The sequence below is a fragment of the Bubalus kerabau genome, chromosome 1 (genome assembly GCF_029407905.1).
Source record: "Bubalus kerabau isolate K-KA32 ecotype Philippines breed swamp buffalo chromosome 1, PCC_UOA_SB_1v2, whole genome shotgun sequence".
In the NCBI taxonomy this organism is placed as follows: Eukaryota; Metazoa; Chordata; class Mammalia; order Artiodactyla; family Bovidae; genus Bubalus; species Bubalus kerabau.
This window is the reverse complement of record NC_073624.1, coordinates 102,881,452-102,905,558: the sequence shown is the minus strand read 5'-3', so window position 1 is coordinate 102,905,558 and position 24,107 is coordinate 102,881,452. Positions and strand designations below refer to the sequence as shown.

At 36.5% G+C, this 24,107-nt stretch overlaps 1 protein-coding gene across 8 annotated transcripts in view; it reads right to left on the bottom strand.

The window, feature by feature from the left end:
* The window catches only part of ATP2B1 (ATPase plasma membrane Ca2+ transporting 1), a 135,143-nt gene that overhangs the window by 40,872 nt on the left and 70,164 nt on the right, over window positions 1–24,107 (bottom strand). For all 8 annotated transcript variants that reach the window (XM_055585826.1, XM_055585845.1, XM_055585861.1 and 5 more), the window contains exons 3-10: window positions 19,762–19,959; window positions 14,009–14,263; window positions 13,795–13,920; window positions 9,578–9,718; window positions 7,101–7,139; window positions 6,198–6,359; window positions 4,361–4,575; window positions 1,086–1,328 (exon numbers count right to left, since the gene is read on the bottom strand). In XM_055585826.1, the coding sequence (XP_055441801.1) occupies window positions 1,086–1,328; window positions 4,361–4,575; window positions 6,198–6,359; window positions 7,101–7,139; window positions 9,578–9,718; window positions 13,795–13,920; window positions 14,009–14,263; window positions 19,762–19,959 (1,379 nt within the window). The remainder of the gene's footprint in view (window positions 1–1,085; window positions 1,329–4,360; window positions 4,576–6,197; window positions 6,360–7,100; window positions 7,140–9,577; window positions 9,719–13,794; window positions 13,921–14,008; window positions 14,264–19,761; window positions 19,960–24,107) is intronic.

Genomic DNA, 24,107 nt, shown 5'->3' with positions numbered 1-24,107 from the left:
ATTGAGTTTTAAGCCAGCTTTTCCACTCTTCTCTTTCACCTTCATCAAGAGGTTCTTTAGCCCCTCTTCACTTTCTGCCATTACAGTGCTATCATCTGCATATTTGAGGCTGTTAATATTTCTCCCAGAAATCTTAATTCCAGCTTGTGATTCACGCAGCCTGACACATATAGGACTTGATAAATTTTAATTTCCTTCCTTTTCTCTTGTTTTCATAAAAGTTTATATTAAATAGTTCAAAATTAAATCTACTTTACCATTTTTTATGGCTTAAAATAAAAGTACAGTCATTAAAATATAGTTGCCTTAAATACATATAAAACCTTTATTTCCTTCAGAGTATCTTCGCAAATATCTCCTTCTGTAATCATCACAACAGTATGAAGGGCAGATAAAACCATCTTCACTTAACAATTGAAGAAAGTAAAGCTTAGGCTTTCAGCTAGTAAAAGACAGAGCTAGATGTAAAACCAAGATCTCATAACTTTCCAGTCCAATAATCCAATTCAGGCAATATTAATTGCGTTTACAGTCTTCATCCATAAGTCACTAGAACACATAACAATCTCATTCTTTATGTTATAAATAAAACTTTTTAAATGTGCAAAGTTAAAAATATTTTATTCTAAGGTACCACAAGTCTAGAGTTTCTTTATTCAGTTAGTGCCAAAGGTTTAAGCATCACCTTATAGGTACAATCTACTGAGAAACCAAACAGAGCCTATAGCAAGCGTATTTGACACATAGTAAGTTAAAATCTGGTTTCAAAATTTGCTCCAGGAAATTGACTTTCTACAGAAAGATAGCCTAGTCTTTCACAAAATGAATGAAGTAGAAATTTTAAATTGAGGACTTATTCTGGTTATGCGGCTCAAAAGTTTCTAAACACAGAAAATTCAAAATATAGAAGAAAAATACAAGTAAACATAATATACACACTGATCAACAGATCTTATTTAAAAACTTAACACAGCTCATTTCTTCAAATTATGAATAACAGTGATAGGGCTGAAGAACTACATATAGTCAAATCATCACAAATGGAAAAATTAGTTTTCATACATAAATCATTAAAGAAACCTTACCAATATTTTTGATGTATAAGCACAATTCACAGAAATTCCTGTTACAAGATAGGACAAAATACTTGGTGGGATAGCTTCTGGGTCAGGAATCTTTTTATAATGTTTTTCATTTATGTAGGCTTGAACAACCGTCATTCGGTTCATTGTCAATGTTCCTGTCTTATCTGAACAAATAGCTGTAGCATTTCCCATGGTTTCACAAGCATCCAGATGCCTTACTAAATTATTATCTTTCATCATTTTCTACAGTGACAAAAAAAAGAGGTAGTTAAGCTACACATAAAACCAATGACCTCATTGTATCAAAATGATTGTACACTGCTTTAAAATCAGAACTATAACTTCCAACTTTACTTGGATACATAGTATAAAGCACCGATTTAATACTGGAAGAATTTAATATAAATGGCCTATTCAAAAAAAGAAAAAAAAAAAAAAAGCTAAACAAAGTACTAGCTTTCTGTGGCTTCAATCAGTTTCCCACTACATAACATAATCTAGTAAATGAAAGCAAATCATGCTGACATGCCTCCAACAGCTTCTAGGAAGCATCCTCAAATTCTAAGAGCAATGACAATTTGTACTCACAGCCATGTAACTGTATTTACAAGTAAGGTTTAAGTCTCCTTGTTAAGTGGAAAACAAAAGATTCTTGAATCAGTCAATAAGAAAAAAGTAGCTTTTATCAGTTAAAATACAGACTTTGTGGGTATGTAGTTGCCTGAATTTTTTTTTCCTCTTTTTGACTCTGACAGATTGAGGTAACATATCAAAACCAGCAAGGGTCACTTTTATCTTCTCCAAATGGTGGTACACTGGCATTCTCATCCTGAGGATCATCCCTTCCTCTTACTTATAAGAAAAAGATAGTTTCTAAAGAAAATAAGAAAATTACTGTAGTTCCAAAAGGCATTTAGGCTAAAATGCTTAATAACTGATTCCTGAAACATTAACTGGAATGGGTTAAAAACTGCAAAGAGTTATTTTACAAAGTATGTTCTGTGTCTACTAATATGCAAGATATTGCAAGAAACTGGTTCCTTGAAGAAGTTTGGGGAAGGAAGATTACTGTGATCTGTGTTAATACTAATGATTAAAACAAAGTTCTGCAGTAAAAAAAAAAAAAAAAGGTGTTCAGTTTTGCAAAACACTAACAGAGGAGCCATAAGGACGACACCTCAGTGAAAAGAAAAGTGGTAACGTTTGGGCTAAATGAACATTTAATGAAAGCTTAAAGAACAATAGTCAAAATGCTCCTACTCATTTTCTGTCAAAGGAATGCAAATCAATTCTGCCTATATCTTTTTGATCAACTGAAAAATCAGTATTACTAATGAGTACTCAAAATGAGCTAATTTCAGTACTGATAAAATGATTTTACCTATGTGTCTAAAACTTACAATTACCCTCAATTGTTTTCTAATTATTTTAAGACATCAAGTAGATGAACAGATAGTATCTCACTATTACTTTGATACATTCACTACTTCATTTTTGAAACAAAAGATGTGAAATGCCTGAATATAAACTTAAACAGGAAGCCAAAAAATATTCTTATCAAGACAAGTCTGATGTAAATTCTTGGGAACACTGAAGATGAGAGTGCTAGAGCAGAAACTATGATTAATTACTTTGTATTGCTTTCTGTCATCAATACTACTTAGGAAGAAATACTAATTAACATTAGAAAACTGACAAAAGCAGCATTCTTTCATTAGGTATAATTTTATATGTGAAGCCATTTTGCAAGAAAGATCAAAACTGTCCAGGCTGAAGACATGTAAGCAAACTAGATGTCCATCAACAGATGAATGGATAAAGATGTGGTACATACATACAATGGAGTATTACTCAGCCATTAAAAAGAACGAATTTGAGTTAGTTCTAGTGAAGTGGATGAGCCCAGAGCCTGTTTCACAGGGTAAGTAAGTCAGAAAGAGAAAAACAAATATAGTATATTAATGCATATATATGGAATATATATATATATATAGTATATTAATGTATATATATGGAATCTAGAAAAATGGTATTGATGAACCTATTTGCAGGGAAGGAATGGAGAGGCAGATGTAGAGAATGAACTTGTAGACACAGTGGGGGAGAGAGCAAGTGGGACGAGTGGGAAAAGTAGTATCAACATATGTACACTATTGTGCGTAAAGTGGATAGTTAGAAAGAAACTGCTATATAACACAGGGAGCCCAGTCTGGTGCTCTGTGATGACCCAGAGGGGTAGGATGGGGGTTAAGGAGGGCGGCTCCAGAAGGAAGGGATATATATATATAAAAATATGGCTGATTTGTGCTGTTGTATGGCAGAAATGAACACAACGTTCATGTAAAAATTAAAAAAAAATAAAACGAAAAAACTGTCCAGGCTAATTCTTTTAAAATCCAATTTGCTTTTACCATTTAAGATACAAAACCGATAAAAAAGAAAATTAATAATCTTCAAACAGAATATTCCTTTAAGTAAAACAGCAGTCAGCAAAAACATCCAAGCTCATTTTTTCAGCATTCGACTTTGAGAACAGAAGGATTGTATTACTGTAAACGGAGTGGTCAGAGACAGTAACACGTGAAGAGAGCTGAGTAAAGTTAGAGAGCTGATGATTCAAAGAAAGGAGCACACAGCTCCAAAAGTGAGAAGAGGGCTAGAGTTTTTGAGAAGCAGCAGGAAGGCTGGTGAGGCTGGACCAGAGGGGGAGAGAGAGGTGGGAGATGAGCACAAGAAGACAGAGAGACTGGGCAGACTGGGCAGGCCCTGCAGGCCACGGTAAGGAACCTTGGATCTCATTCTGATGAGAAGCCACTGGAAGGTTTTTACACAAGAAACAAAAACGATCTGAATTATTTTTTAGAAACATGAATCTGCCTACCATGTGAAGGCAGGACTGTGGGGTCATGAGGGTCCAACAAGGAGGCCCGAGATTGTTGGAGTCAGGTCAACCACTCTGCTCTTGTACCACAGGCAAATGACAAACACGCTTACTTCAATTTTACAGATGGGAAACAGAAGGCGACTGGACATCTTAACTATCATATGAGGAAAAGTAAGCCAGAACTTTTCCCAGTGGAGTTCTGCTTAGCTCTGTGTCAAGCTGCCCTTTCAGGCATGTATAGGTCTCGATGCAGAGATTTTCAACTGGGGAGAGGAGGAGGGGACCAGCAACAGAATTTCTAAAGGACACAGAGTAAATGTATGGAAGTCTCCTACTTTGAGAACCCAAAAGGAAAAGGGTAGGCAGTTGTGCATAAGTCTTTTCCGCTTACCTTGACTGAGTACGCTAGTGAGATAGTGACTGCAAGGGGCAGACCTTCTGGTACTGCCACCACTAAAACCGTAACTCCAATAATGAAGAACTTCACAAAATACTGTATGTAAATCGGTGTGCACTCAGCAAGCCATGGTCTCTTCTGAACCCAGAAGGTATCAATTACAAAATATAAGACAAGAATGATAACTGTGATGGCAGACATCAACAAACCTTTCAGCACACAAAAAGAAGGAAAATGTAATCATTAAATATTCCAGACACGACTCATTGTCAGTTATGTATTAGCCACTGGAAGAATCATAGCTACTTTGGTGACATTTAATTTCTCTGAGAAACTGTTACCTACTTTTTTGCACCTAACTCATCCCTTGACATTGTTAGATTTAAGTTCTGCTTCTGACTAGGAGAACTGGAAAAAAGTGTTTATGATTCTTTTCTAGACTTAACTGTATCTTCGGTCTTTTACTAAAGCTGAGACCAAATAACAAGCAATGACAAGGAAATACCAAAAGTGTAGCATAAGCTGCTTAATGACAAAAGAGAAGTTGCTAAGAATCTGATCAATGGGGAGACCTGGAATTAAATATTCAACTCTATGTTTTTTAATGAAAAAACACAAATTACTGAAATTAATTTTTTCATCTATCCTTGCTGCTTTATTAACTAAGAAAACCAAGAGTTAATCACATATTACAAATCATTTACCTTTCTATTTTGTGGGGTGTTTAATCTCCTTATAAATGAATATTACAAAATAAAGCTGTCCACATATCTGGAACTAATAATCCAATCTGATGTTTATTAAAACACCATCACCACCTTAAATCCATCCATTTCTGTATGGTTCAGTATTACCATTTGGCTAAATATTATAGAAAGCAAATATCTCCTAGATAATAAGCTTTCTGAGGACAGAGGTAAAATCTTAACTTTTTCTGAGATAATCCCAGGAAGTAACAGAATGATGCAATGTAAGTGACTTGAACTGTTGTTTAGTCATGAAGTTATATCTCTTTTGTGACTCCATAGACTATAGCCCAACAGGCAAGAATACCGGAGTAGGTTGCCATTTCCTTCTCCAGGGGATCTTCACGACCAAGGGATCGAACCCGAGTCTCCTGCATTGCAGGCAAATTCTTCATTACTGAGCCAGCAGGGAAGCCCCTACGTGATTTGAATAGTATATGCTGATTTAGCCACCTGTGTTCTTTCATAAAGATGATACAGTTGAAGGGCATGCTCTGATTTTAGCTATAGCACTGTTTTATTTTCCCCTGAAGAGTGGTTCTATTAACAGGTGTTTACTAGTGATGGTTCTAATTTATAACTTCAGTCTCACTAGGGCGATGCTATAACTAATCCACTCAATTTAAGTAAACGGCAATTTTTGGAAAAACACGTACCCAATTTTTTTTTCATAGTCAATAAAAAGATGAGAAGATGTGTGGTGAAATTTCTTTTTATTAAAATATAGCTGGGTAATTTGTATGGAGTAAGCCCCCTCTCTATTGCTCCCAGAAATTCAGATACGAGCTCATGGGCTTGTGAATTGGGTAGACTTAAGCACTAATCCTAACCTGACCCTTTATTTATTCGCAAGTTGACTGAGGACACTCCCTCCACATAAAAGATGGTAACAGTTCTCAAGTTTCAAAATATTATGAGGCTCTCTAATAACTCAAAAGGTACACTATAAATAAAATTGAAAATATTGTTAACTCCCCTTCCACTCACAAAGCCAACGATTTCCAGTCTTATGTCAAAAGATATTTTTAAATAGCAAGTCGGCATATTTTAAAACAAAACATCTTATCTGCTTATATATATCATACCTGCTTTGCCAATCTGAACAGCTAGTTTTGTCAGTTTCCCCTGTAAAACAGATTTTTCCTTTTTTGGCAAATTTGCTTTCTTTTTGTCTTTCTCATCACCATCTCCACCTTCTTCACTCTTCAGAGGCTGCATTTCCATGGCTGCACCATCCTGGGCTTTTGCTATGTTGAAGTGCACATATAACTGTTAACATTCTAAAGCAATTTGGTGTGTGTGGGGGTGGGGGTGGGGGCGGGCAGGAATCAATTTCTTACAGAAACACAGATTTAAACATTCACCTTGGTGTGTATGTCTGTGCCTACCCAGAGAAAATAAGACAATAGTGACACTAGGTTTTGAAACTGTACCAGATTTGAGAATGCTGTGCTAGGAAATAGAGATGAGGCGATGAAGAAATACAGTCCTGAAAGAGCTAAATACCCAATCATCTCTCCTCCTGTGTGTTGTCATTCCAAACACCATAAATTCCTCCCAATAAGTTATAACCATAATGTAGAACATCATGTGAGACCACACAAACGAGAAATGTACATATGCTTACAGACTCTTAAATAGATGCCAAAAAATTTACATTATATTTTGTTACTTAAGCATTTCTGCCAGCAATCACATAGTTATCAATGATAAAATGCCTGAAATGTTTAAGTTTAAAGTTACCTACATCTGGAGCTTTCTAAGTTTACTACCACATGCCATAATTAAAATCTTATCAAAACGTTAAGGCAGCATGAGTCAGGCACTGACCAGAGAGACATACACCCAAGTAATACAGGTTGTTAATTTTCTCTGCTACAAGTATCCTACTTTTGGATGAATACAGTACACAAGAGAAATAGTTTTGGCTATAAAGTTTTGGCTATAATAAGAATAAGCTACGTGTACTTTTAACCTCCTGAATTTACCTTTGTTGCGATTCTCAATAGCTCCATCTTGTTTCTTATCTGTAGGAACAAAATGGGAATTAAAGCTTTCCAAAAGAAATGAATACAGCCATGCTAAATTATGCAAAGGTAGTTCACATTTCTATAACAGAAATGTTACACAACAGAGTGTGTGTGTATAGATTAGAAAGCCTGAATGACCTGATGGCTCAATCTCTCCCTAGGTCTTAACCATGGGGGAACATTCCAAAATAATTTGGGGTATCACATTTGGGTTGACTTCTCCATAAAACTTTACTCTTTTTTATGCTGCAATATCTCCAAAGGTTTTCAAACTAAATATAGATGTAAGCCTAAGAATGTAGGAAAGAGACAGGTAGAGAGGGAAGGAGTGCCCTAGGAAGACCACAGGCACACAGGACAGCTTTGATGGGAAAGAGAAGCAAATTGGTCTGTGTAACAGGAGAGGCAAGCAAGTAAAACTGGAACATGAAAATACAAAGTCAGTCAGTAAGACTACTAGGAAGGGTAATTCCTAAATTAGCTTAGATTAGAAGAATGCAGAAAGATGAGAGCATCTGAAGTAAAAAGGAATCAAGGAAGGAAGGGGCCTAGTATCTGGAGCTGGCAGTATAATATTAATAATAAAAATGACAAAGAGGAAAGTGAACTTATCCATCAAGGAGTGCTACCTTCAAACTTCAAAACAAGGAGCAAATATGGTCAAAGAGGAACAGATACTCACGACAGGTAAGGGAAACAGAATACCTAGCTACTTTCATGAGGTCAAGTCTGGAGTGAGCCCAAACATTCACATTTCGGATTATGAAGGGAACAGAAATGTATTACCCTGGATTATACTAATATATAGTATTAATTTACTCAAGGGAATGGGAGAAGAGCTCAAAGTCCACAGATGAAAGAATGGTGCCTGCAACTTACACACATGCAGACCCCCTAAGAATCAAAAATGGTAGACAATCAGTCAGATGCCAACTCCTGGGAATACTCTTTTGACTGCATTAATAAAAATAGGTGTATAATAGATCTTAGAAATAGATCTTAGAAAAAATGGTGCTTACTGGAAAAGAAACTGGAGTTAATAAGAACAAGGTCATGATATGAACTTCCCTTTCCTTTTTAATAAGGTCTGTTGACTTTAGTATCCTGAAAATTAGGATGCAATATAATATACGGTTAAGAATACAGACTCTTGAGTTTGACAAGTGGGTTTGGTCTGACACTAACTAAGATCTTTAATCTGGAGCAAGTTATGCAACCCGCATAAGCCTCAATCTACTCATCATTAAAAAAAAGATAGTCTTAGGTTATTGAGATAATGCATATAAAGCACTCAATAAATGGCATCACCACTAATGGTTTCTAAATTGACTTCTACTCCGCCTTAAGAAACCTTAAGGTGGCATAAGGAGGACTGCTGTGAGTGGGACAGGAAAACTCCTAGCATGTGGGGCCTGCCACCCTTGCCTGCAGCCAGAGCTTTTCAAATATGTTTCTGTTTAAAATAAAGATTTCACAGCTAAAGATAAAGCCCAAAGAATAAAACCTAAAGATTTAACCTAAGGATTAAAAGCAATGATGTAGATTATAGCAAGCCAAGCATTTATTTTAGAAGATTTCAGAATACTTATGTGTGTGAGAAAAATATGGGCTTACTAGCCTAAGTAAAATTAAATAAATTTAAGTGGTTAAACCTCAATAAACTGCTGTTGCCCTAAAAGGAAAAACTCTGGAGTAAACGGTGGTACAGTAAATACTTAAAAGCAGAGTAGGGAAGGCTTTTTTAAAAAAGTGACATACTGCCCAGTGAAGTGATTCTGATAACTATTTCCCTATACAAACAGAGCTTCTTATAAGACCCTTGTGGATAAACTATGGTTATCAAGCTTACTAATAACAGATCCCATGTAGGGACAGTAGATACAATGGATCAAGATAAAAATTTTAACACCTTAATAAGCTAATAATGGGCTGAATATAACAAGACAAATATACTAGGTGTTAAAGTGAAGTCTTGATCTTATGTCTAAAAGCCAACAATGTAAGATAATACATAAGTAGTAGGAAACTTGAAAAAGATGAAAAAGTTCAATAAGGCCAAAATGTGATATGTCTGACATATCAGAGTTGATATGAAAGTAGTAAAAAAAAAAAGTAAATAGGAACTGGGAATTTAATTCACTTTGCTGGTCAAATGAAAATGACGGAGATTTTAAAGTGTCCAAGGATGTGCTGAATTTGTCTGACTCTGGTAAAGGGGATGATGTCTTTATAAAGCCTTTTATGAACTCTTAAGTCTTAAAACAAAAAAATCCCTTCTATCAATTCTAACACCTGAAAGTATTACATTGGGTAACGAACTTTTTGTAGAACTCTGTATCAAAACCTGATGAAAGAGTATATTTACTGGGTGAGTTATTACAATCCAGCTGCTGTATTTCCAATTACCAATTTGTATAGCGTATTGCTATTCTTACTTTTCTTTTCCTTTTTCTTCTCATCTTTCTTCTCTTCCTCTTCACCTCCAGCTCCAAGTAAGGTAAAGATAATTCCAGTTTGAGAATTTATACCTACAGCAGTAACTACCATTCTTCCAGAGCCTTCCATTACATGAGTACCTGTAACAATAAAAAATTTGGTTTTAAAATCCAGTAAGACATTAAATAAAGCCTAAGTTCTTGCGCTTAAGGTTTTATGTTCGTAATATGTCATCTGAATTCAAAACCCACTCTACCACTCATTTATCCCGTGATTCGGGGCAAAGTGTAACATCTCAATGACAGATGGGGTAACAGTACACGCACACTTTCTAAAAATGAGAATCAAGTATAATCTAGGGGTTCAGTGAATGGTCACTATTAAATTATAACTGTGTTTTTATCATTGGGGACATTTCTCTGAGAAAGCCATCACTTAGAAAGAAATATGCTTAGAACCAAAAGGGTTACACAGCAACAACTGCCGTATCCCTAAGACAGCCCCACAACCTCTCCCTAACTCAGGCTGTCATGCCAGCCCACCTTGATCACTGCAACAGCTTCCTAGCAAGCTTCTGTCTTTCCAGTTCATCCTGGAAAAGGTTTAACCCTCCTCAAATGTGATTTTATCCAAGCCTCTCATGGCTCCAAAACTTCTGACTCTACATGGCCTACTCCATAAAATCCAAAATCTCCACACGGAGACCAATCCACCTTCCAAATTTTTTCATCCATTACTCTCACATAAAACTCCATTACAAAAAGCTAGCGGGCAGAGACGGGAACGCGGACTGAATTCTGACTCTGTCCCTCACAATAATCTTGCAAGCTGACAAGACAGATTCAATCCAGCCCTGGCAGAGGAAGAGGGCATATTCTCCTTATAACACTGCTAAGCTTGCTTGCAGCTCTCCAACCTGTACATCCACACCTCTGCATCTTTGCTTTACTCACTACAAGGCTTCCCATCTCTCTGTTCTACTACTTTTGTGAATTTTAAGTAGCTTTCTAAACTGAAACTCTTGTTTAAATATTGAAAATCTTCTTTATAGTTATGACTTATTTATTTGATCTCCTACTTCAGGAGGACAGGTCTGAAGCACCTACTAACATCCTGTTTAACAAATCAACCTTCAGTTGTTATTTGCAAACTAAGATTGTGAAGCATGTGTACTTACTATAGTACTTAGGGATTTGTATGTGGCTATTAAATACTGAGTAATTTATCCCACATGAATTTTTAAATCTTTGATTTTCTGGCTTTAAAAAAATCTACATTCTGACTATTTCACTAATTATTAGCTTCTATGCCAGCAAAAATGCAAGAGAAACAAGAAATGAAGGACAGTGAAACAATATTTACTGAGCAAGTTCAGTTCAGTTCAGTCGCTCTGTCGTGTCTGACTTTGTGACTCCATGAACAGCATCACGCCAGGCCTCCCTGTCCATCACCAACTCCCGGAGTTCACTCAAACTCATGTCCATCGAGTCAGTGATGCCATCCAGCCATCTCATCCTCTGTCGTCCCCTTCTCCTCCTGCCCCCAATCTTTCCCAGCATCAATGAGTCAGCTCTTCACATCAGGTGGTCAGGTGGCCAAAGTATTGGAGTTTCAGCTTTAACATCAGGCCTTCCAATGAACACCCAGGACTGATCTCCTTTAGGATGGACTGGTTGGATCTTCTTGCAGTCCAAGGGACTCTCAAGAGTCTTCTCCAACACCACAGTTCAAAAGCATCAATTCTTTGGCACTCAGCTTTCTTTATAGTCCAACTCTCACATCCATACCTGACTACTGGAAAAAGTATAGCCTTGACTAGACGGACCTTTGTTGACAAAGTAATGTCTCTGCTTTTTAATATACTGAGCAAGGACTAAATGTAGAAGACAGTTTCTTTTAACAATTCTAGCTTTTAGCAAATTTCAATTTATGTTATGTTCATCTTTACCATAGATAATCAAATGTTGGCCACTAATAGGCTCAGGCAAAGTAAACAGTGTTTGTTTTGGTCATATCCCCACTGCTAACCGAATAACTGCTTTTAACCATCTAAATTTAAAAAGCCAAGAACAGCAGTGAGAGATGGCATCATGAGAATAAATTTAAAAATAAATACATTTCATGTTTTCAGTACATTTTTGGAAGAGGGAAATAAACGTAGAAAAACTTTCCCACCCGTACGGTGATAAGGGACTCCAGAAAGTTATTTCAGTCTTTTCTTAAACATGGAAAATTTATCGAGTCCCTCTTGGTATATACTTGGTGTGTTGAGAACCTGAATCTCCAAAAACTTAGCAGCCATCTCTGTTAAAACAGAAAAGGCCCAAGGTTCCTTAACAGGATGTCAACCTAAGACACTAAGAGCTAGGCACTGTGTGAATAAGCTACAAGTACAGCCAGCAAAGTCCATGAAGTACATGCGGCAAAAACACAAGAGGAGATGCCTCAGTTCACCAAACACCATGGCCTGGTCAGTCTATGGTTTAGGTCTGACCAGCAAGCTTCCCTCTCCTTTGGAAAGATCACAGATTTTACTTGGTTAACATGAAATGCAGTTTCTTAGAAGTATGGCAAGGAATAAGTAAAACAAGTAACATTAAACTTAATATATGGACTTCCCTGTGACTCATATGGTAAAGAATCTGCCTGCAATGCAGGAGACCCAGGTTTGATCCCTGGGTCAGGAAGATCCCTTAGAGAAGGGAATGGTAATCTACTCCAGTATTCATGCCTGGAGAATTCCATGGACAGAGGACATTATATAGCCAAGATATTTCTATCTGGAATGAATTTCAAGCACACCAAGATAAAGAAAAACTTAAAAGGAGTATAAATAGTCTTAGTAGTGCAGGATACTGACAATATACAAATCTCAAGTTTTTTCATAGAAATGAAAGTCTATATTACAACTGAAACCTTCCCCCTATATATAATGGTGTTTATAAATGTACATACATGAAATTACTGTGATTTTTAATGGCGGCATGTTTTGCAATGAGCCTTTTGGAACATATTTACAAATCTTAAAAAGGTAATGGTTAAACTTAGGTATGTGCTCCATAGCTGTGATTCTAACGTAACTGACCCTTGTCACAGGTTTGACTTTGGGTTGAGTAAAACCATGTCCGACCAATTAGAACATAAAGTTCACAAAGACGACGTGAAAAAGCATAGCTGCCAAGTTATTAAACGGTTAAGTAAGCAAAATCTCCTTATAATGTAGGAAATGTTATCATTCCATTAACATCTGAAAATGATAATTAAAGATAAATAGGCAGCATTTTCTTACTCTAAACGCTAGTGTGACTCAATCTAAAAATATACCTAAAACAAATGTTTTACAAGCAATTCTACAAATTCTATAAAGAATACTAGAATATTAAGATAGCAAACTGGAAAACAAAAGTTAAGGAACTGGCATACTTTCGGAGACAAGTTGTGGTACTTTGGTTTCTTTTCATTTTAGAAGGCAGCTTGTAATTTTTTTCATCCCTTCCATTTCATTTTCAATTAACCTCAGGTCTAGTTATCAACAGTCAAGTTGTTACAAGAGCCTTCTAAGTAGACACATACTTCTCCTTTTCAGACAGTACCCTCACCTATACACACCCTTCCATTTTCAGAACATGTCTTAACCATGTGCAAATTCATCTCTGTCTGGTAGATGTGGTGCTATTCCTGGATCTATTTACTATTAATCATATCACCTTAGGTAAATAGTTAATGTCTCAGACTCATTCCTTAGCAGTTAAAATGAGGAAGTGAGATTAGGCTAACTTTAAGGAATTTACGAGCTTTTTAAAAACAGAAAACTTGTCCTGTGTAGATCATCACAAAAAATGCATTAATTTGCTTTAAACACATAATCATTCTTTCATTTTATATTTTACTAGGCCTGACGAATAAATATGACACAGAAAAACCGATCAATTCAACAGAGATCATTAAGTTTATATTTTATCATTATACTAACATTAACAGTGACTTTCAAGTCTTCTGTTTTTTGGACTCGAGTTTCTCATTTATAAAACACAGTTCTGAATTCAAAGATCTCTAAAGTCTCTGCCAGCTTACAAAAAAAGTATCTAAGGATTATAAGGCTAGAAGCTAACACAAACTACAGAATCCTCTTCGTATTACTGGCTCTTGGGGAAACTACCAACGGGTGTACAGTCGTGGAGGAGGAAAAAGTTAAAAGTGATAAAGAAATTCATACCTGATAAAAGTAAGGGATCCTTATCTAAAGACTTCTTAACATGATCAGATTCACCAGTCAATGAGCTTTCATCAATCTTAAGATCATTGCCTTGAATAAGTATGCCATCAGCGGGAAGAAGATCACCTAAAACAAAATAATGGTAAGCTAAGCTGTGAACAAGATTACAATAAAATCACATTATGCGTCACATGGACTACCCTGTTTTACTTACCATATTTCACTTGAGCAATATCTCCAACAGTAATGTCAGCTACGGGTATCTGAATGACCTGACCACCCCTGATGACTGTGAACTTCTGTTCTTGTTCAATTCGACTCTGCAGACCTCTAAACTGCTTTTCCTTACTCCAGTCATTAAATGCTGTTACTAACACCACACACACTACTGACAAGAGGATTGCCGCTCCTTCAATCCAACCAGTTTCACCTTCACCTTCTTCCTCTCCAACAGAAACGTCTCCACAAACTGTTTGGAAAGAAAGAAAATGCTTATCAAAAAAGATTCTGAATTGATGGCAACAGACATGTAATTATGATGCTTATATGTTCCGTTAATTTTACGTAGAGCTCTGAACACCTTATTGACTCAAAGCATTCCACAGTGAGGACGATGCTAACTCTGTTAATTTCAAGTTCTCTGCCTCCAAAGAGTCTCATCTTCAGGATGGGGAGGCAGCACAAGGTGCTAGTTAAGAGGGAGGAAACTGGAAAGATTAAATCTCAACCTAAAGCAAGTTACTTATTTTTGAGACTCAGTTTCTTCATCTGTCAAGTTAGGAGACCACCACTTACTGCAGAGTTGTTGCAAGGATTACATGAGAAGACATTTATAAAGAAGGTTGAGCAGTAGCTAAAACTTGTTCATCCTCGACCAATGGTTAATGCTATTAATTATAACATACAGTAGGCAAGCCACATATAGAAACTTAGGTATTATGTGTTACCCATGAATCATGCCTATTTGACATATCAACATTGCTGAAGTATGATAAACGCTTAACTTTCATAAGATAAAATTTTAAGCCAAGTGCTGCTCATTAATTCAACTATTTAAGCACCTACCCTGTTTTTGAAGCTAAGGATGTGATGATGAATAAGACATATAAGGTCTCTCTCCTTAGAGAACCTATATTCTGACTGGCAGGTGTGGACAGTATATGAAGAATTCAGTTAATAAAACACAAATAGTTAATTTCAGATATTGCAAATGCCATGAGGAAAATACAATATGATGATGTGCTATCAAATAAAAAAGAAGGCTAATCGTGGTTAAGTGAACAGAGGCCCTTCTGAAGTGTCCATGAGATTTGATCCAGGAGCTGAACGATACAAGGGAGCTAGCCGTGTAGATTTAAGGGATGAGAACTGCAGGGAGAGATTAAAGTCAGCATAAAAGAGTTTAGAAGACAAGAGGAGGGAAAAAAGAAAGCTCAAAACTGCAGGGTCAGTAACGGTGAAGAAAGAACAAGGACAGTGCTCTTTTTGGACCTTGGGCTGTAGTCTATTTGTGAGTCTAAAATCAATTCAGTGGCTCATGACCAAACTTTGAGAAATAAAATAGAACAAAACAGAGAAGACATACATGTAGTAAAGATAAGCATTGTTTTCTGAAAGCTTACTTTGGTCATTTATAAACTCACATGATGGAACATGTTCTTCTGTGTTCCTATGTAAAGTTAATTCTTACTGAGGGTTGAGCTAAACTCTCTGAAAGTCAATGGTTTTCTTAGGACATGCAGAACAGGAAAAGGATTATTCACAAAAAAATAATAAGTAAACAAAACATTAGAAATCATTAACACATATTCCAGAATAGTGAGAATAACTGAAGAGAGGACTTGAGGTGCAAGGGTGCCAAATAAAGATGAGCTGGTGAGAGGTATGTAGGACAGATAAAGAGAAGACAGAAACTGGAGAAAAATCAACTGGGGTGAAATGGAAGGGATGATGTGAACAATCATAAAAAATTTCCCTGTGAACATCAGTAGGATTCAGTGATCAATGGGTATAAAGTATGTTCTCTAAAAGAGATGGGAAGATGGTCTACTGAATGTGCCAGCCTAGCCATTCAAATACTGAAACTTCTATTTTGATTATTTTCAAGCTGAACAAATAACCATGTATCACTGCATACAGTAACTAGTTAAGTGAATCTATGGTTGGTATCATTTTATATAGCAGAAGCTGTAAAGATAGCTGATTCTTATCTACACCCCTGCCCAGAAGATAGGAGATTTGCTTTCTGAGTCAGATTTATCTGGCAAATCTGAACTCAAGAACAGAGAAAGAATGAAATACTATATTGACCACTTTACTGACCACTTTGACCAACTTGGAGGCAGTGCTAAAATATAATCTTCCAAACAAAGCACTGCAGTGGGCTTTGCTCTTACTAGTTAAAAACATAACAATGCAGTACTTTACAAGATGAAATTTACCAATCATATTTCAACAAAAAACTTTTACATAACTGGTGGATGTATCATGGTGTAACTATCACGATTTAGTGAGTGCACTAAAATTTTCTACTTGAATTTATCCAACATTACGAGTTTTTTCCTACCTATGAGAGACATTAAAACCAAGTTCTGAAAGAAAACAAACTTAAGACCCAAATCAGGCCAAATCAAGATTATAAAATATAATAATGTACATTCAATCATGCTATCAATGAAGATGTCTTATGGCTACTAAATATAAAAATTTAAAACTTTCATCTTTTAAATCTATTTTTTGTATATGTTTTAAAATGCTCACATTATATATAGCTTTAAATATATATAAAACATAAGTGTATCGTCTGGCGACATTTACTCAGATCTTTTCTTTACAGGGTAAATAACCAAAAAAGTTTAAAGATAGTGAAACAGGTTAAAGGAAAGGAATTATGAGAGAATTATCTAATTTTCAGCTTTAAATCTCACATGCACATGTATTTATAACTAAACTATTTCTATTTGAGTAAACTATTTGAGTATTTCTAAAGAGAGCAGTTAGTGACATATTTCATTTCATATACAGTTCTACTTTATATGACACTAAGTTAGAATGATCTAAGTAGACAGTAGTAAAGTATTTCTAGAAATTGAATACTTTTCCTACTGATAACCATTACAAACTTTTAAGGGAGCTGCAGGGAAAGATTAATCTCTAAAATCAAAGTTATGAAAGGACTGTAATTTATCAGTTATATATAGAAAAAAGAAGAAAAAGTAATAATGTTTTCAGTAAAGTCCAAGTATAAATAAAGTAATAAAAACCGATTTTACTAAAGGTGCTCCCTTGTAAATATATTCACCTGAGAGGTACTTACCATTTGAACTCAGCCTATGCTATCACAGGGCAAATATGCCATTTTCAAATCCCCTATGTGATTCTTGGGTCATATGTGAAGTGCATATATGAACAGCAGAAAAAAGCAGTTCTCAAAGTATTGTTCAGGAACTCCAGGGGGATCCTCAAGGTGAAAACTGTTTTTACAATACTACTAAGATGCTGTTTGTCTCATATTTCATGAATGTACAGTGAAACTTGCCCAAAACTACATGAGCTAAACACAACACAGTGATTGCAGAAGCTGATGAGAATCCAGTTATCTTCAATTAAAGCCAGACATTAACTAGGCACAATGAAATTAAAAATATCACTACCCTTCACTGTCTCATTTTAAACTTCATTCATTAATTAGAGTAAGTATAATTATATGCTAACAATATTTATTATTTTTAAATGCACTGATATTTTTTAATTTCTCACTTTTAAATTAGAATATAGATACCTACTGCTATAACTCACATGATCAAAACCTTTGGAGTTCTCAGTACTTTGAGAGTGTAAAATGGTTCTGAGACCAAAGAGTCTGAGAACCACTAGGTGTATGGACTGCAGATTTCTGGGTTATAGTGCTTATTTTCATACCAAACAGCACTAGTAAGAAAATTTGATAATCTGGATTTCTATGACTACAGATTTATAATTACTGGATTTCCTTTTAAGCAAGTCACCACTTCTTAAGTCTTAAATATGATGAAAAGATACACGAAATACATATAAAAGCATATTTTTTTTTTAATTGCAAACACTAAATAACTTTTACCTCGGAGCAAAAACATCTTTAGATTGTTTATCAAGACCTTCTGGTAGATCTTGAGTCTCTTTAAATGGCCCTAAGACACCAACCACTCTAGATTATCTTCTCAGTTGGATATAACACCAGTTATCTCCTTAAGCAAATTTGAAAAAGGGCCTGTCACTACACTGTACAAATGAAGCAGGCTGAATTCAAAGGTGTGTCCAGATTCTGTGAATAAAAAAAAAACAACCCACTCCCACTGAAAACATTTTTCTCCAGTTTCCTTATAGTCCTGGGAAAAAAATGTTACAAGTAAAAAGTTTTTAATCATCTGCTAACTCACTTAAGGCTAGAACACCAATTCCCAGTATTCTACAATGACAGCTGGGTAGACCAAGCAGTGAAGAAGTCAGCTGTATCACCTCCTTTTCCAGATAAAAAGACACACACACACTTGCACATCCTCACGCCCACTCACTTGTGCACACATGCACATACATGAGCACCATTAGTGACAACTAAAAAAAAAATTTTTTTTAATCTCAGAAGATATATATATCTCTCAAAATGGTATAGCAGTAATCTCTAAACAGTGGGATTTTCAGTAAATATGACTTCCTTTGAAAAGTCATTTTCCCTCTAATTTTTCAACAGCAAAGTATGTACTATTTATTCAACAAATAAAAGTTTAAAAAATAATCTGGTTCAATATTGCCCAGAATGTTGCCTAAATCCTCTTTTATCTACATCAGAGATTTTCACCCACAGGCACTTCTGCCCCCTTAAAGGATGCTGGCTATCTCTGGAGATGTTTTGACTTGCCTCAGCTGGGCGATGGTACAAGGAACAGGTGACAATGAATGTTCCAGTGCAAAATGTCAACAGTGCCACTCTGGGAAACCCTGATCTGCACAGACTTCAGCCTCAGGTAAATCTGCTTATTCTGTGACCAGTTGTCTCCTCCCACTCTGCCCCCAGACCTCCAAGAAGTTCTCTCTCACTTGAGCTCTAGGCATACCTTTGAGGAATTCATTTAAATGATTACCTAAGCCAAGTTAGCAAATACTTATTAAAACTCTTTATAACTTGTAAGACAGATGAATGAAGATTTCGCAAACAAAAATATTTTGGTGAATCATTCTTCTGACATATAAAATCCCACTGGTTCACTCTATAGCTCCTTAAATATGGTGACCAAAACCAAGCTAGATCTCCTGTCAGATATAGAAAGTACTGTCAGGAAAATCCATTTAAAATAATTTGCTCTAAAGAAAAAGAAGAAATTTAAAAAAGAAATGAAAGACATAGAAATATAGGAGAAAAACAAAATCATCTGCAGCTACAGGTTAAAGCCAAGTTACCTCAAGCAGAATACTTTGTAGCATAAACATTTCTAAGACGGTAAAGAAATTATCCAAATCATGCACATAACAATAAAATATATACAATATTTAAAGTACTTGGAAAGTAACAGCCTGGGGAAAAGAATAAATTTTGCTTTTATAATGATTTTCCAAAAGGTTCTTTAAAAAACCCCAAATTAAAAACTATTTCACAATAGTGTTCTAAAGAACTTAAAATCTACCATGACACATAACACATTATATACATGCTTAGCTCCTTGCCAGACACAGAATATGCATATGTGGGCAAGTTATTTAATCTCTGTGTCTCACTTGTAAAATGCAGATGACACGATCTATCTTACAGGACTACTGGGAAAACTATCTGAGGTAATATATTTAAAGAACTATTAAAAAGCACTATTAGAATGATATCTAGCATACAGCAAACTTAATAAATGCTGGCCTGCTATTTTTATCATATACTAAGTCAGCAAATGAGCTGAACTTCGCATCACACATAACATTTTCCCCTACCAATTTACTTACGTGCATTATCTCCTTCTGGAGGTTGATAAAAAGAAAGGCCCAATGATACTATGGCTGCAATTTCTAATATAATTAAAGTGACATCTTGTAATGCTTCCCATACTAGCTGAAGAAAGGTTTTTGGCTTTTTAGGAGGTATAAAATTCTTTCCAAATACTGCTTCTCTTCTTTCTATATCTACAGGGTTTCCACTTAAACCTAGTAAAAAGAAAGAAATTTTAGTAAATGGCTTTTCTACTTACAAATGAAAATATTTTATTCAAAACACATTCTCTACACTTCATAGATTCATTACATTTGGACACAATGCATAAGATCCAACCAAAATGGTTTATTCCTGTGAGTTAGACTAACTGTACGTAATTTAAATCACCAAAAAACATGTGCAGTGCTTGAAGAAAATATTTTAAGTAGACAACATAAGGCTGAATTAAGAAACTGCACTTTTCCCAACTGCTGCTTTTTGTTCATACTATCTATACCATCTATATAGACTGCTAGAGAACCAGAGATGATATGTCTGATAGTTTTATATTGGAATTAAACATTTCCCTGATCTTTCCTTGTACTTTTCTCCCATAAGTAGGGAAGTATATAAAGATGTTTATGGCATCTTAGTTAACAAGTGCAAGTTTCTTTTACTTTCATTCTTATTTGCTGAACAATGAAAAGTTCACCTATCATAAGCCTTAAAACTTCTAAAAGTTCTAATTCAAGTGATAAAAGATTTTTAAGTCACAAAAACTGGGACTTAGGATGACCTTTTCTTCAAGCTTGACTTTTAGGATTTATGGCCACCCACTCCAGTACTCTTGCCTGGAAAATCCCATGGACAGAGGAGCCTGGTGGGCTGCAGTCCATGGGGTTGCAAAGAGTCAGACATGACTGAGTGACTTCACTTTCATACATTGGAGAAGGAAATGGCAACCCACTCCAGTGTTCTTGCCTGGAGAATCCCAGGGATGGGGAAGCCTGGTGGGCTGCCATCTATGGGGTCTCACAGAGTCGGACACGACTGAAGTGACTTAGCAGTAGCAGGAGAAACAGGCAGTGCTATTGACTGACTGTAACTGTTAAGGAAAAGATACATTTTGTGGGGAAATACTATTTACTGCCTAGAGCATAAAATTAGAAAGCTATGAAAGTTAAGAGAGAGTTGCGTGATCAAATTTGCCTTTTCTTCACCTACCAAGTTAGTCCTCCTCTAATCTAATCCTGATGATCCTGTCAAGCCTAGATACATCCCAGTTAGCTACTGCAAAGGATGTCCACGCTTACATTACTATGGAGGTAGGGAAACAGAAGCGGCAGTGATAAAGGACATTTTCCCCAAGTTTCAGAACAATGAAGAAGGGGACAGAGATACCGGGATGACATGACTTTTATCATTATATATTTAAATCTATAATGAAGTAACCTCAACTCTTTGTTTTTTGGCAAGAACTCATTCTAGGAGAACAGCCAGGGAGGAAGACAGGAGAGCAGCAGATCACTGGAAAGCTCTCGGCTCGCTTTAGCTATGATTCTGGATGTGAGGCAGGCAGAGAGTAGCAGAGAGAGAACAAAGCAAGCTCACCGTTAGAATAAACAATGAGAAATGTATATACAGAGCTTTAAAGATTTACTTTGGTTTATTATTAATTATTTATTTACTTGTTAAAGATACCAAAAAGCTTCCAGAGAAGGTTGTCACTAGTAACCATAACAAAGTCAGGTCCACACTGGGCAGTGTGGAAAGCACCTTAGATTTCTGATGACAAGTCATCAACTGAAATCTAATACAGTTATGTAAAGTTTAAAACTAAAATAAAATTTAAAAAAAAAAAAAAAAGAAAAAAAAAAAAGTCATCAACTGAAACCTTCCAGAGGGCTCGAGGCTCTGAGTCGGAGTCCATGGAAAGACAGACGGTGAAGGCCTGCGCTGACAGTGACCGGGGAAAGGCAGATGAGAGGAAACCTGCAAAGCAGGACTCAGACTTCACAAGCTATTTCTTCAGGTGAGCGCAGTCCCTTCACCAATCCTGGCTGTGGAGACTTAATAGCCATCCATGCTTTAACTGGGGGTTAAGGGAATCAATGTAGTGAGGTTTTCCACAAGACGAAATGTATTTGTTTTAAAGAACTATGCTTTGAGATGTCCTGAAGTTATGTGCCTAACGCTTTTCAAATTAAGCAGCCTTTCTTTTATGAAGCGATGATTATTATATAGTGGGTACGTTTGTTCTGTCTTATATTTTAATGCCATTACAGCAAAAATAAAAGATTCTTGTTCCTTCCCTGTGTTAGTCTCCATTTTTTTCCTAAGAAATATGTTTGAAGATATTAGTTCCATCAGTTTAACTCACCCTTAAGAGTCAACCATCAATTACATACAACACCTCAGCTTTAAATATCATCACTGTAACTATAAAAATAATTGATTAAATCTTAACTTATGTTGGTAACAGGGGCCAATATTTTATGTTAATGCTGAAAAGAACAGCCATAGAGCTAAAGATCGCTTTAAAATGTTATCTTGGAGGGAATACAGGAAGTAAAAAAGCAACTGACCCAAAGATTAGCACAATTCTTCTATGTTCCCACCACACATACAAGTACATAACCTAGAACACTGCACCACCAAAGCTATCTGGTTTAGGAATTAGAAGACCTAGGTCCCAGTTAACCACTGAAATCTTGTACAAGTCACTTACTCCTTTTGGGGCTGGGGATGGGGGATGGGCAGAATTAATATTTATTGGTAAAACCTAGATTGTTTGGGAGGACCAAAGAACATACCAAGTATATAAATCATAAACTACAGGGCAATAGTTAATTAAGTAAGGAGGAAGACAAGTTACAAACTGAACACTATAGGTTTTAACTCTATTTTGGAGACAACTGATTTCTATTAATTTAAAATAACAAACTTACGGAACCTAGTTAAGAGTTTTGCAACAACAGTCTGACCCCTTCTCTGATATTTACTGAATATCTACTATGCCCACGTACTGTTGTACTTTGCTGAGAAGTCAGGGTGAACAAAAAGGTCTTACATTCAGCAAGGTTATACTGTACTGGAGGGAAAGAGAGAGAATTAAAATAATAGAGAGAGGACTGGCATTTATTCTAAGTGCAATGGGAACCACTAGAAGGCTTTAAAGGAGGGTAGTGATAACGAATCTCATTTAAACTGACTGAAGGACAAACTGAAGAGCATGCATGCGAGCGGAGGAAAAGACCAGCTGGGAGACCACTGGTCTCTACAGTACAAAATGAGGTGGTGGTGGTTGGCTCTGGGTTTCAAAAACAGAGGCAGAGCCCCTGAGTCTTCCAGGTATCTTGTAAGGAAATCAGATAGAACTTGTGGAAGGACTGGATGAGGATGAAAGGGGGGGAAAAAAGGGATAAAGCACGAAGCTATGCTATGCTAAGTCACTTCAGTCATGTCCGACTCTGTGCGACCCCATAGACGGCAGCCCACCAGGCCCCACCGTCCCTGGGATTCTCCAGGCAAGAACACTGGAGTAGGTTGCCATTTCCTTCTCCAATGCATGAAAGTGAAAAGTGAAAGTGAAGTCACTCAGTCGTGTCCGACTCTTAGTGACCCCATGGACTGTAGCCTAACAGGCTCCTCTGTCCATGGGATTTTCCAAGCAAGAGTACTGGAGTGGGGTGCCATTGCCTTCTCTGATAAAGCACGATACCTAGATTCTTTTTTGCCCATGCACCTACATGGATGGAAGATAAGAGACATTTATCAAGATAAGGCAGGCTTTGGGAACAGCAGAATTGGGTGGAAAAGGGGAGGCAGGAGTTCATGGTTCTGCTTTACAGGTTTAAACATGATATGCCCATTAAACAAAGAGGTGGAAATGTCTAGTAGATGGCTGGTTATCCATATTCAGAACTCAGGGAGAGATCTGAGCCAGAGAATCTCATTATACAGATGATTCTGGAGCCATGGGCCTAATGGCAGCCCCTGGAAAGCTAGAGTACACTGAGAAGAAGGAAGCCAGACTGAGGTGGGAGCCTTGGAGCACTCCAACATTTGATGGTCAGAGAGGGTTCTCAAAACACCAAAGGCAACTGCGAAGAAATGGGGGACACACACAGAGACACATGTTCATGGAGTACCACAGAAAGGCAGTTTTTAAAAAGGATGATGTGCGATCCTATTAAATGGTGTTGCAAAGGTGGAATAAATTGAAGACAGATGGGACAACTGGCCTGCACTAGACGGGGGCTGATGACTTTGATAAGGAACCTTCGAGAGGCGGCTTGGAAGCAAGTCTGGGAATGAGTTAAGTGGAAACAGTGAGCACAGGTAACTGCCAGGCGTGTGATGCAATGACAAGAAATAAAGC